The sequence below is a fragment of the Drosophila sechellia genome, chromosome X (genome assembly GCF_004382195.2).
Source record: "Drosophila sechellia strain sech25 chromosome X, ASM438219v1, whole genome shotgun sequence".
Lineage (NCBI taxonomy): Eukaryota > Metazoa > Arthropoda > Insecta > Diptera > Drosophilidae > Drosophila > Drosophila sechellia.
This window is the reverse complement of record NC_045954.1, coordinates 18040176-18053855: the sequence shown is the minus strand read 5'-3', so window position 1 is coordinate 18053855 and position 13680 is coordinate 18040176. Positions and strand designations below refer to the sequence as shown.

General features: G+C 46.5%; 4 protein-coding genes across 13 annotated transcripts; 1 reads left to right on the top strand and 3 right to left on the bottom strand.

Moving 5' to 3' along the window:
* Positions 1 to 379: 379 nt before the first annotated feature.
* Positions 380 to 3417, bottom strand: LOC6614802 (vacuolar protein sorting-associated protein 4B). The gene is made up of 5 exons (XM_002039185.2): positions 3265 to 3417; positions 2390 to 2529; positions 1434 to 2295; positions 1094 to 1322; positions 380 to 1024 (listed from the first exon to the last, which is right to left on the bottom strand). The coding sequence occupies exons 2-5, from the start codon at positions 2523 to 2525 to the stop codon at positions 923 to 925; spliced, it is 1329 nt and encodes a 442-aa protein (XP_002039221.1). The 5' UTR covers positions 2526 to 2529; positions 3265 to 3417; the 3' UTR covers positions 380 to 922.
* Positions 3418 to 3820: 403 nt separating this feature from the next.
* On the top strand, positions 3821 to 5117 carry LOC6614801 (mitochondrial fission process protein 1). The gene is made up of 3 exons (XM_002039184.2): positions 3821 to 4191; positions 4257 to 4482; positions 4809 to 5117. Exons 1-3 carry the CDS (start codon positions 4086 to 4088, stop codon positions 4969 to 4971), a joined length of 495 nt encoding a protein of 164 aa, XP_002039220.1. The 5' UTR covers positions 3821 to 4085; the 3' UTR covers positions 4972 to 5117.
* LOC6614800 (glutathione synthetase) lies at positions 5118 to 11376 on the bottom strand. Of its 10 annotated transcripts, none has more exons than XM_032724238.1 (8): positions 11037 to 11371; positions 10747 to 10964; positions 10205 to 10417; positions 8962 to 9320; positions 6471 to 6513; positions 6099 to 6337; positions 5647 to 6031; positions 5118 to 5570 (listed from the first exon to the last, which is right to left on the bottom strand). In XM_032724238.1, the coding sequence occupies exons 2-8, from the start codon at positions 10903 to 10905 to the stop codon at positions 5268 to 5270; spliced, it is 1701 nt and encodes a 566-aa protein (XP_032580129.1). In that variant the 5' UTR covers positions 10906 to 10964; positions 11037 to 11371; the 3' UTR covers positions 5118 to 5267. The 10 variants fall into 10 exon arrangements, 9 of the variants coding, with proteins under 9 accessions (XP_032580129.1, XP_032580128.1, XP_032580131.1 ...); XM_032724237.1 differs by having other exon boundaries at positions 11098 to 11371; XM_032724240.1 differs by lacking the exon at positions 8962 to 9320 and adding an exon at positions 7019 to 7152 and having other exon boundaries at positions 11098 to 11369.
* A 177-nt stretch (positions 11377 to 11553) lies between these two features.
* Positions 11554 to 12755, bottom strand: LOC6614799 (fibrinogen-like protein 1). The gene is made up of 2 exons (XM_002039182.2): positions 11778 to 12755; positions 11554 to 11718 (listed from the first exon to the last, which is right to left on the bottom strand). Exons 1-2 carry the CDS (start codon positions 12710 to 12712, stop codon positions 11577 to 11579), a joined length of 1077 nt encoding a protein of 358 aa, XP_002039218.1. The 5' UTR covers positions 12713 to 12755; the 3' UTR covers positions 11554 to 11576.
* Positions 12756 to 13680: the final 925 nt, after the last annotated feature.

Here is a 13680-nt window from a genome sequence, read left to right as displayed (position 1 = left end):
TTTTGTGTTATACAAATATTTAGACTATGGAATCTGTAGGTTTCTTAAGTTTGCTCCATGCAAATAGGTCAAGACCCACTGTGCACCGATCGCCATATGCCCGATATCTGGCCGATCGGCCAGGAAAGAGCGCACATATGCTGGTGGGCTGGAAAGATCTTATCGCACTTGCCATGTGGGTCAGCCGGCTGAGACTCACGCATTCTTTGCGCCACTTTAAGACGGAAAGTGCCGCTGGTACTCTCTGCGCTCAGTTTCTCCATTCCGTCCACCGGCCACCCACCCACATTGGTGGCTCACATTGAAATGGTGTCACTTGCCGCGACGGGGATTCCCCGCGACGATTCCGCTTGCAATTGGCATTCCCGGGACGTCGTTATACATAGTATACAATTTTCGCTTTTATTTCTGGTACGTTACAAGTTAAATAGGTTTGCTCGACTGCGCTTAAACTCCTCCAACTGGTCCTGCTCCTTCTACTTCTGCTTCTCCAGCTCCAGCTCCAGCTCCTCCACTGATTGCTGCTGCTCTGATCAGGTGTCCGTGGCAAGTCCGAGTGGCAAATATTGCGCAAGCGCGGCGGACACTCATATTACATTCGGTTTCTGTGTCGGTTTCATTTTCAGGCTGGATGTCGGGTTTCTTCCATCGCTTAACATTAAGAGTACAAAAATACATTGACTTTGTGATTACAACAATCCACAGATCCACCCGCTTCACGCTCACTGCATGTCCATCATCTCCGTAGCAATCGAACGACAAATTTGAATTACATTTTAACCGTATATCGCATGTATACATTATATATATATAAAATAAAAAATGTTTAAGGAGAGCCAGAAGTAAAACGTGTTTAAATTTATGCAATAGGCAACAATTAGAATTAGCTGGTGGTGCTGACGATTTCTGGCGGGGATCGTGTCTAGCCCTCCTGCCCAAAGTCCTCTGTGAATTTACGCAGCTTCTTCAGATCGTCTTCGTTGACAGTGGGTTTCGTGCGGGACAAGGACTTCAGCATGTCGCGCTGGATGGAGAAGTTTAGGAAAGATTATAGGCACTGTGAAAAAAGGTTGATAGCTAATAGATGCCGTACCATGGTCACGGGCGGTTCGAAGAGCTTGTCGCTGGGCACATCCATCCAGTTCATCTCGACGGCGCCCTGGTCGCCGGGCGAGCACGGAACCAGCAAATCGTTGACAATCTCCTCGTGGTTGGTGGGACTCGGACCGGATACCCGCTTGAAATGCGTGGCGGTCTGTACTTTCCTCACGGGTTCCATCAGCGCATCGCGCACCACGATTGATATATCCGCGCCGGAGTAGCTGCAAAACGGAAAATCAGTCACTTAGTTAAATATGCTTACATATAAATTGTATAAGCAATGGATCATTTTTGTGTGATAGTGAATCAATTAGGTTATGGAGTGCATTTACCCCTCGGTTTTGCCGGCCAACTCCTTGAGATCCTGCTCGGTGAGCACGTGCGTGGTGTTGCCCAGATGGATCTTGAACATGACGAGGCGGGCATGCGCCTCCGGCAGCGGAATGTAGATGCGCTTCTCGAATCGCCGGCGAATAGCCGAGTCGAGGACCCACGGTATGTTTGTGGCCCCGAGGACGAGAATGCCATCGGTGTCATTGCCCACGCCCTGCATCTGCACCAGAAACTCGGTCTTGATGCGCCGCACGCTGTCGTTCTCGTTGTCCGATCTCGCCGAGCACATCGAATCGATCTCATCAATGAAGATAATGGAGGGCTTGTGCTGGCGGGCCAGTTCGAAGAGATTCTTGACCAGCTTCTCGGACTCGCCCAGCCACTTGGACATCAGATCCGAACTGGACACCGAGAAGAATGTGGAGCGATTGGCCTCCGTGGCGACGGCCTTGGCTAGATACGATTTACCGGTACCGGGCGGGCCGAAAAGCAGGATGCCCTTCCACGGAATCCGCTTGCCAGTGAAGAGCTGCGGGAATTTGATCGGCAGGATAACGGCCTCCTTCAGCGCCTCCTTGGCGGCATCCAGGCCAGCGACATCGGACCACTGAACCTTTGGCTTCTCTATGACAATGGCGTCCTCCAGCTTGCTCTGCAGCTTCTTCTTCTCGGGATCGTCGCCGTCCTCGTCGTCGCTGTCGCTCTTTTTGTCCTTGTCGTCCTTGGCGCTGGACTCGCCGCCCTCCTTGATCGGTTTCTTTTTGCCCTTCTTCAGGTACTCCTTCAGCTTCTCGGCCCGGTCCAAATACTGCAGGCACTTGGCCCGTATCGAGTCCTTGGCCTTCTCGCCCTGTGCCTCATCTGCTCGTTAGATATTAATTTGATAGTTTGATAGTCAGCTTGCTTCTACTCAGTGAGGATAAGTACATGCTAGAAGCACTAACGCACTACTTACATTTGATGGTGTGCAGGAAGTACTCCACGCCGTGCTCATACAGACGCAGTGCCTCCGCGTAGTTCTTATTTCGATCCTCCTCGGTGGCCTTAGTCACCAGATCGATGGCTTTCTGTAGTGTTGTTCCGGCTGCCATGGTTCTAAAAGTTACAAACGTTCACACATTGGTATTTCAACTGGAATTTTGATGAGAGGAACTATCCACTAAGGCTCAACGTGTACTACTTTTTCGAATATGGATTGTAATCTTAATTTAAGTTCTCATTTCCGCTTTCTAATCATTTCTGCTCCGCTTAGAGTTAAGTTCCCATATTTTAAAGCTTAATACTTTACTACACAGAGAAGTTAAGATGAACAATTATGTGGAAAATCGATTTGTGCAATATGGAGCATAATGTATAGAATAATGTTAAAATAAAGTTATTAAACAGGTTCAAAAAGTATAGTTACAATATCGATTTATGCAAAATCAACTGTATCTGATCCTAGCTTTGTTTATATCTTTAGATTGCTTTACACTCACTATCCAAATCGATTCTTATAACTCATTTGGAATGCCCAACTTCCCGAGCATAATGATTCCATAGAATTTGGATATAATTCGGGTTATAATAGCCCCTCCCCTTGGGAATCTATCATCTCGGCGTGAGTTTCGCTGGCCAGGCCGATGACGATGGTTACCCAATGGATCCTTGTCGGAGTGGTAACTCCCATCTTGCTGTTCAGTGTCCTTCGGTGACGCAGTTCGCGAGCAAAATCGAATTTCTGGGCATGACTAATGCCCGAATACAGCGGCATTGACAAAAACACAAGTAGCCAACTTTTTGCGGGGTGGCTGCGGAGGGGATGGCGGGTCAGTTCCGGCCATTACTCACATTTATGCTGGCTGACTTGCTCCTGGTATCCCGCAAGCGTCACTGGCTAACTCGCTGGCTAACTCGACAGGTGCTAAACAAAAGGAAAACTTAACTATTTTTTTGGAATTCCAACGCGAATGACGACGTCTTGTTTTTTTTTATTTGTCAGTGTGACCACAGCACGGGCTGGGCCTTAAATCGCGGTGCAGCTGCAATGGTCACACATGGAAAGATGAAGTCAATTGGCGCGCTTTTTGAAAATGTAGCCAAAATGCAGCTTTTTTCTCTTATAAAATCACATTCGTGAAAGTAATAAAAATGAATGTTTGTATGACAATTTGTTAGCATTACATTATTTCGTTTCAAAAATGTCGGCACTCATATGTTATATGATTAAATGTATAGCAAGCGATATAAAACGGCTTTAGCTCATCAAAAAAAAACAAATATAACGCTAATATTTCTGATAAAGAAAGAAACATTCCATTATTACTATAAATTCCTATAAAATGTAATCGCCATAAAAAGCTGATTCTAGCGTTTTTTCCACCAGCTCTGACAATCGATAACAATAATACATTATCGAAACGCGCAATTAAAATATTTATATAAACAGTTTGTTTTTAAGTCTTCAATTTATAGGCAGTTAGGCGCTTAAATCATTTTATTTAAAGCGCTATTTAAAGCGATTTTAATGGATTTTTAGGAAACCCAGTTGCCAGCTGATTTTGCGTCAGTGGGAGCTGATCATCTTGTCATATTACCCAATTACTCGAAAATCAAAATAGCAATAGAACTTCTGCCATTCAAAAATAGAAAAAAAAAAATCGGTAAAGACAATGTCGGAGGATAAACAGTTCATCCGCCGGGAAAAGGACACCAAGAAAACCTCCACGGGTTTGAAGGAGGTGGACATCTACCGGGACACCTTCATTCGCTATATGGGTAAGTGTTCCTCCCAATCTGTTTAGATCCATCGAAATATGAGTTTAATTATCCCGGCTTTAAAGGCTACAGCAACGAGATTGGCGAGTCCTTCCGTCCGCTGGTGCCCAAGTCTCTGGTAGCCGCATCCTACGGCATGGCCATCGGATACGTTTGCACGGACACCTTTGACAAGGCACTGCGCCTCCAAATGGATGGCGCTTCCTCCAGAGAAGTGGTCGTCAAGGGAGGCGACGTCTTCTGCTGGCAAATGTTGGCCTCCGTTGCCATTCCCGGCCTGGTCATCAATAGGTGCGTTCATCCCTTGCCAGATAATTGCCCAAAAACGTGGACTCAATGGTTGTATTTACATAGTTGGAAGTATGAAATGAGGCATCTTGAGGGTTCCCTTTTTCCATAAGTTGCATAATACTTATCTTATATAAGTAAGCATAGTTTCTATTGATAGTTTCTATTGAATGCATACGTAGTAGAATGGCATGTGCAATGTTGCAAAAACAGGTTTATTGTATTGATAGATAGAAAGACGGTGAAGTCATCGTTCTCTCCAAGATCATAAAGCTTTTGGTATTGAATTAGATCCTCATAATAAGCAATACTCTCTTATATCGTTTTAGGATCACCTGGGCCACCAAAACACTGCTGAGCAAAGCGCCTATGCCCGTGCTGAAGACGGTGCCCACCCTGGTGGGCCTGGCCAGCATACCGCTTATCATTCATCCCATCGACAGCATGGTGGATCGCCTGATGGACGCCACCTACCGCAAGACGGTGCGGTAGTGAACGCTGCCTGGGATGTGCCCAGCATCTGGCCTACTCCAAATAAATTCCCATTCTTCTCCACGGTGATAGTTCTTAGATACTAAGAGTTTACATGAAATGTAGCAAAGCTTTAGCCCCAAATCCAGTTTGCATATTGACAATGATTTCTAGTTTCACGTTTTGTTTATTGACATTGGGACGGGGAAGAAATAGTGCAAAAAATTTACAATTCGCTTTACAAAAATAATCATGTATACAAGACTGAGGCAACAGGTGGAATGCCGGCGTTCGAAGCCTTTATCTCATAAAGGATCCTACTTCTGCTCATCCTCGTCATCGCTGTCGATCAGATATGGACTGTCCAGGGCGCCCAGACCGGCTGCCACGCCTCCTTCGTTGGCGGTTGAGAGCTTTGTGCGCAGCATGTGTCCCGCCTGGTAGTTGTGCACAATGTGCTCCGCATCTCCGATCACCACACCGAAGATGCCCAGCTCGGAGACCATGTCCACGATCTGGGGCGGCATATCGCCACCGGGCCGCACCATATAGCCCTTTGTCAGTGGCGGATGAATAAGGTCCATCAGAATCCATGCGGAGCGCTCCACTCGTGACATGCGCTGAAGCATAAATAAAGAAGGATTTGTTACAAAACTGTTCACAATTCAAATAAATCATCAGAGTGGAATCGCTTACCTTTAGCGCATCGGGAATATCCACGCCGTAGACGTTATTGCCACCTCCCTCGCGCTGCGGCTTCAGCACGAATCTCTCCGGAGTGCGCAGCGCCATCTCGTAGCTGGCATTGCCCGCCTCGTTGTCGTCCAGCGAGTAGAGACCCGTGAAGATCTTGCCCACCGCCTTGATCTCCTCCGGATCGTTGATGAAACGCTCGAGCACCGCCGGCTGGGCCAGTGCCTGCTGCACCTTCTTGGTTCCCGCCAGATGGTAGTGAATGGAGGGGCACTTGATGGCCAGCGAGGTCTCCATCAGGTAGCGGGCATCCCACTCCGCCTGCGAGTGATAGTGTCCGGGCTCGTAGCCAGCTCGGAAGTAGATGACGGCCACCTCTTGGGATCCCCTGTGCGCCAAGCGGGTGAGTTGAGCACACAGTTCAATGCTGTATGTAGGTATTAATGTGCACTTACAGGAGCAGCTCCTTGGACTGGCCCAGTTTGCCCTCCCGATGGACCTCGGTGAGGGTGCGGCGCAGCACCTTGATGTGCGGATACGTCTCGCGAATGTAGAACTCGTGGAATCGCTGGTCGCAGATGTTGTACGACACATCCTCGATGATGAACAGGATCACGGCCTGCGGCTTCGCATAGATGTCCCACGCCTTCACCATGCCATCGCAGAGTCCGGCCAGGGCATTGTTATCCGGCATCTGTAGCGGGATTACAAACATATTATTTGAGTTGTCTTTTACTCATGGTTATTGTACAGGAAACACAGATCATATACTTATTATATATGATTATATGTTTATATATATAGATTATATATCTTAAGATACTCACATTGTGCAGCTTATCTGCATGTCCCAGCTCGCTGAGTACGAATCTGCGCGGACGAAAGAGACGGGTGGTGCCGGAACAGAAAGAGACAGACATTAGCATAATTCCGCAGTCTCTCAGCGACCAACAACAGCAACAAACAACAACAAATGTTCGGGTGGATTTGGGGATCAAATGGGTGTTAATTACTGAGACCAAAACCTCTCAAATGGGCGGATATACGTATGTTTGTGGTTAGGGAAAGTGTGGAAGTGGGGTTACGTGTGAATGCCAGCCATGTGAAGCTACAGCGTGTGAAAAGAGACGGATAGAGCCATAACCAATCAAACTGCATGCAGAAAGAGACAACAAACGATAGAGATGGCACCTCTTAAGGTGGATAAGTGATCAGTGAGAAGGAGAAGGATTTGGATGGAAGGATAAAAGGTCAGGTGTAGTGTGCTTTTGCTTTAGGTGTGTGCATTGTGCATTCGTGCGTTTAATAAACAGATATATGAGAGAGATAGATATATATATATGTAGAAAGAGATAGAGAGAAGAGCGCTTAATACTTCTGCTGCGGCACCAATTGGGTGGCTATGCCAGCGAAACTGGAGGCCACCGTGTTGATCTCGACCTGCTTTATCGCACAGCCCTCGGACACGTGTGCCATATAGTCGGATCGCAACAGACCGATGCTATATGCCTGCAATTATGATCGTTATACAAGATATATATACATTAGGTGCGTCCCTTAAAGATTAGCTGCTTAGCCGGTAGAGCGAATTAATATATCTAGGTATGGTTTACGATCCTCGTCCGTATGTAGGATGAGGCAGGTGCGGATTTTTAAATATATATTCAAAAAGAGAGAGATAGAGAGAGAGAGGCGAGAAATGGTGCAAGATGGGTACAGTGAAAAGATGCATCTCCCAATGCTATTAACTCCAAAAACTATAATTTTTAGGGCTAAGCTATGAAAGTCTCCAAATATTTCGCCACAAACGCCACCAGTTTCAAATTTTTTAAATATGTATTTCCGATATCAGTTTCTTTCTTCTATTTTCCATTTCATCACAGGTGTGTAACTAAGCATGACGAAGTAGTAACAAGGTTTTAGCCCATTTTCAGCTGGTAATTTTACTATTTAATAAGCATGCTCTGATCTAATCTGTTTATAATTATGTTTACGTCACCATGGCTGGCAATTAAACAAATAGACAAACAGCTGAAAACTCAAAACGTGCGTGCAAGTGTTTTGAGTTCTGGCATTTCATAAAAGTGGAGAACAAGTAATCTCGGTTATGCGAGGCTTGAATTCGTAATTGAAGACAAATTGATCGGCTTCGCGACCACATTTTGCACCCACAAATGCACTTATTGGGCCCGTTATCGCCCTCGCCTCGACTTTAAATAAACAATTACCAGGCCTATCTATATCAGCGTGTCCGTATCCCTATCTGTAACCCTATCTGCAGTACAGCTGTGGGCCCTCCATGTGGGGCTTCGTCTACAACGTATGACCAAAATGCGGCCTTGAGTTTAATATCTATAAAAGTAAAAACTACATTTGTTGTTTCAAACATTTAAGTGCAGAGTTCAACCTCCAGAAACTTCTAGGCTTTTAATTAGCGCCTTTTGCTGATTACAAATGACAAATTGATGTGATGTATCATCCAAAAACTTTATCAGATCTTGTGAAATCGCTATCTCTAAATCTTCTAGAAAGATATTTACATAACCCCTGACCTATACGCCCCATAAGTCTGTACGATAAGTTGGTAGATTAAGCGACAGCAGAACGGACAATCACTGACGGAAGTGGAGATTATTAGGCGGGTTAGATGCTACGGTTGGGTCGGAAGGAGCAGGTGGCGGGTGGCAGGTGCCAGGATGCAGGAGCAGAGCAGGCAGGCAGGAGGCAACGGGCGACAGGCAGCGTCAGCAAATGAAAACTCTAGGCAACAATCTCGAGGAGCAACGTTTGTAGCTATGGTTAATCATAAATACATTTCTAAGGAACAGCGGAACAAAATCAATTTCAACTAAAGGACAAAGGACTTTACAAAGCAACACACACAAAAGCACACACTACGAGATTTGATTTAAATATTTCACATATTTTAAATAGCTTATTTCAGTCGAAATATCTGAATATACAATGGCACTTCTTGTTGAAACTTAACTCAATGTTCACAGAATGTTCTCTACGTTACTTCGTTTTAATTCCGATCTATCTTTAACTATAGTGCTCTTTCTTTTCAGATACGAAAGATTCTTTCGATTGACAATGTTAAGGACTCAAATATAGGTTGAAATTTGATTCGGCTATCGAAAAGAGTTAGTGTGTGATTTTGTGCGGTTAGGCGGAGGATGCAAGCGATGCAGGAATGCAAAAATGCGATGAGATGAGTGACGTGTCATGGGAGGAATACTGGGTTTTTAGGGGAAGTGTTGCTGATGATAGCGTGGTGCGGAGTTGCACTGATGGATGCAATGTGCGCGTGAACAGCACCTTTGTATGGTTTTACTTGCTGGTCCCAAGTGGCCAAAGCCCGATGCTATCGTATTGATCTCGACTTGCTTCCAGCAGCAGTAAGCGGACTGGGCGCCGGTCGCCCTCCGTTCCGGCTCTTTGGTGGCCCGGCTCAGCTGGACCTCCCTGTTCTCCTTCTGCTCCTCCTCCTCCTTGCTGCCCGTGCCAGCGGCAGTTCCGACTCCTGCAGCTCCGACAGCTCCAGCTATTTGCCCCACAGCAGCGCCCGCATCCTGACCACCATCCTCACCAGCCGCCATTCGCAGCGCCCGTGGCGACAGCTCGGGACAGCCGGACTCCAGCATCAGATCGCTGCGCAGCATCCCCAGCGATGTTTTCTTTGATTCAAAATCATTTTTCGTAGCACAGCGATGCAATGAGTGACGGATTGCGTTTGAGATCGAGAGTTTGTACAATTGCTTGGTTAGGTTTTAAGTTTTTGAAGGAGTGGTGACGAGAAAAGCACAGATCGTGAACTAAATTTTGCACAGAGAGCAAATATCGCAACTAAACTTGATATTGGGTGATGAAAATGATTAAGTTGCAAGTAAAAACAAAGGTATTTACACTGAAAAACATTGGCAAAATCAACAAGTTTAAAATGAATTGATCTTAGCATTCAAATGCTATTGAGACGTCGATAAGATTCGAGACAAAAGTAATAAAGTAAAAATAGCGCTGGCAAAGTTATATTTAATAAACCCTATCAGTTACCGGGCCAATAACTATTCAAATTATAAAACTGTCACCTTTCTGATAGGATCTACAAAGATTAAGCTTCTTGCGACGTGGAAGAGTTCAACGGATTCGCCTCTGTGCTGGTTTCGTTAGGGGAAATGCATGTAAATCAAAGTAGGAGGAGCAATGGCAAAGTTCTAGCGTTATGGGGGTCAGGGATGGGCTGTCCTACGTCGATTTACAAGCCAACGATAAGGAGCTGTGAGTCCAGGATGCTCGCATAAATCACGCGAATTTAGCGACTACAGCCGACTTCTAGGCTTTGACTGCGGCTATGGCTATGGCCGGGCGATTTATGGAGTGGCGATTAGATTGCGACCGCGGGTGGAGGGGCCCAATAAATTCTAGCGAGTAACCCACTGGCTGCCTGTAGATGTGCTCCCTCCCGATGGGGATGAGGTGGATACGTTGGCGGGTGATACGATGGTGGTGTGCAGAGGGCGGAGGATCGGAGATGGGTAGACGCCAGCTTACGGAATCTCACCTGGGTGAATCCGTGCGCCAGCACCTTGCGGTAGATGTTAAACAGATTGGCCGTGAACTCATCCACTTTGATCGTCTCCGCCAGCGTCGTCGTGATGAACTCCTCGTCGTGGGCCACATTGTGCATCAGACGATTGATGATCGGCTGCAGGACCACCGCCTTTTCGAACTCCTTGCGCGGAAACGAGGAAGGCACCAGGACGAAGGGGGCGAACTGGAAAATGAAAATGTTTAGTATCCTGGCAAACTTCAGCTCAAAAACACGCCAGCTTGGAGCTCGATTGAATGCTATTGTGTAGCTTATATCGTCACATTGCTAATCTTTCTCTACCGTGAATAAAATGGAAAACAAACTCGAGCGTCCAATCACATTTGGCATTACACATCATTTAAAAGTAACTGAACTCGATAAGGGATATGTAAAAGTAGTTCAACTGGATGCAGAATGAATGTTGTTCCATTGAAATGAGCTTCTTGAGCGGAAGCTAGCCACGTTAGCATGGATACGAGCCCTCGCTAGCGAGTCCCTACTGTACCACCCACATTCAGCGAGTCCGGACTGAAGGCCGTCTTCGATCGCATGGCGGCGCCGTGCATGATGGCATAGTCCTTGGCCTTGCCCGTCACCTCCAGTAGCTCGTCCTCCGCCAGCGGCAAGCGGATGCAGTTGCGCAGCACGGGCGTATTGGCGTCGCTGGACATGATCGTTCTGCTTGGGGCGGTCTGCTGCTGGTATCTGGGATCTGGGGCGTCAGCTGCGTCTGTAAGGGGCAGAGTTCCTTAGTTGTTCGCTTATGCCGCACTATCCGCGGTATCTCACGGGGTCTGCTCACCGGAACTGCTCGCTGGGCACTGAGCACTGAGCACTGCGACGACTGTCTACTGCCTACTCACCACTGCTGGTATCGCTGGAAGCTCTAGAGTCTAGAAAGACTGGAACTGCGGGGCTCTTATCTCTGCGCTCTCAACGGGCGATTTTTGTGGCTGCGCCGCTGGTTTCCTGGGTAACGCTGCTGGTGCTGCTCCTGTTCCACCGGTTGCACTGTCAATTTGGAAACCGTCAAACGGCTGGGGATGGGAGTTGTCAGTTTACAATTTGCCCACAAGCCCTTAAACGAAAATATAAGAATGTTTTCAATGCCTAGTATTTTTGGCCGAGTTTCTGCAGTGTGCACACAGCGGGATGGGCAGAAAATACCAGCCGGCGATGTGCCGCAATATGCCAGATTATGGCATCAAAAAATACCAGGAAATACGCTGCGAGAAAAGTGTAGCAAGTGCCCGTTATTCAATCAATTTGAATTGAGAGTAATGATTACAAACTGTACAATCAATCGTATATTTGTGCCATTTTCTTCTTATTATTATTATTTCTAATTTATTCGCGGTCTTATCATCATCTCCACGAAGGTGAGCGAGTAGGTCCAATCGTTGTTGTGCCAGGAGCCCCACATGATGCCATTGGTTTTTCCATTCCGCGAGCGGCCCTCCTTGTAGAACTTACCATTGAGCATGCTGCAGTTACTCCGCCGATTAGTATTACATATACACATGTCTATAATGGGCGTACTTACCTCTTGGCGCAGTCGTAGTACCACCAGCCACCATATTCGTCGGCGGCACAGTTGAACCGATAGGCATCGTTGTCCCTGTCGTTGGTGGTGAACTTTTTGCGCTCATGTGGCCGCAGAGAATCGCCGGCTGTGCCGTTGTAGCGGCCCAGCGACTTCAGCTCATAGGACTCACTCTCGCCGCCGAGTTCGAAGTCGTCGTAGTGGGCGTGGCTGGTGGTGCCGTCAATCTTGCCCAGCTTAATGTACAGTTCGTGGCTTCGTTGGCGCGTCATGTGATGCACTTTCTCCAGGCCGATGAAAAACTCTCCTCTCACGCGCCCGAATCCATCCTTGTAGTCCTTCCAACCGCGATCGAAGTTCTCGGAGCCATCGTAGCGTTTCTGTATGGTCAGCCAGCCATTGGAACTGCAGGGAGCCTCGAATGCTGCCAATCCACGGATCTTCAGCTTATAGATGCCACCTTTGCCGTCGGTGGGACACGTGTCCTGGCGGCTGCACTGCGACAAGAGTTCGTCGCTCAAGTGCTTGATCTTTGCCGCGCCCAATTGTATTTGTATGTCCTTGTTTTTGATCTCGTCCTGGGCAGACAGCCACTCACTACGAAGGACTTTCATGTTCTTGGCCAAAACGTTGAGCCTGGCACTTTGGTCCTTGATCTGGCCGGCTTGCAGCAGGAGCAGCTCGTCCTTGTGGCCGATGCGCGTCTGCAGCTCCTTGATGGTTTCCGACATGCCCTGGACCTGGTTCTTCAGCTCCTCGCTGGAGTTCACCTTGGCGAAACGATCGAGAATGGGTCTCCAAACCCAAATGCGGTGCGCACTGCACGGAATGCCCACATTTTGATCGGAGGACCTCTGCGGATCCTTGGCCAAGGATGTGGATATCGAAAGCGAAAGAATCAGGATGAGGCGTGCGGTTTCCATTATCCTGAACATGCGAACTGCGCCAGTTGCTGCGCCGAAGTAAACTGATTTTTTATGAGCTAATGAATATTTATAAGCACTTCATGTGCGCATCAAATTTGTAATAACGTGTTGCTTTAGAGTCTTGGGCATTTTAAGCCGCGAGTTTAAGTGTCCACCTAAAATCCGCACAGTGGAAGAAAAGGGCTTGACTTTGCACAGTGATAAATAGGGCATTCTTTTGTGACATTCGTTCGAAATAAATTCGAATTTATTGTTTGAGAAACCATATATTATAAATGAAAAAATCGTGTTTACAAATCATTATATTCTCGCAGTGCCTCAGTTTTACGATGCTTAACTTTTTAAATCGGGTCACAATTTTACAACTTCTTCGTTTTTCGAAATAACTGGATTTATGTGTTCTAATTAAAACCGGTTGGAAGTCGCATTTTAATGGCAATGAAATTTTTATTTGCAAAGGATGTGAATTTAAAAAAAAAAATGCATCAAAAAATAAAAACAGAGCTGTCTGTGAGCGGAAAGTATTTTCAAGTAAAGACATAAAGTTGATTTAATGAAATATTTTTAAACAAAAAATTCACCACGATTGGTTCAAGCGCTCGCTTAGTTAGGAGGCTGTATTAGCTAAGTTTATTTTGTACAACAACCACCTGTCATTGGTATCGATTAGTTCATATGCATATATATCGAGTGGCCTTTAGCACTGGCTTGCAGGGGTCTAAAACGAATAGTCCTCTTCGATAGACAAGATATTTTCAAAATATAAATCATTCATATACTTTTAAAAGAAATGCTATCTATTGCGTATCAAGCAATGCGAATCGCTCTGTCATGTGCATAAGCTGATTAATTGGGTAAACTAAACGGATTCTCCGAAAACATCGAATCGTAAGATATCGGCTACTATCGCAACCGATGCCCCGATAGTGGCTAGCTACCACCACCGTTCCGCCCGATACACCGATACATCGATATCA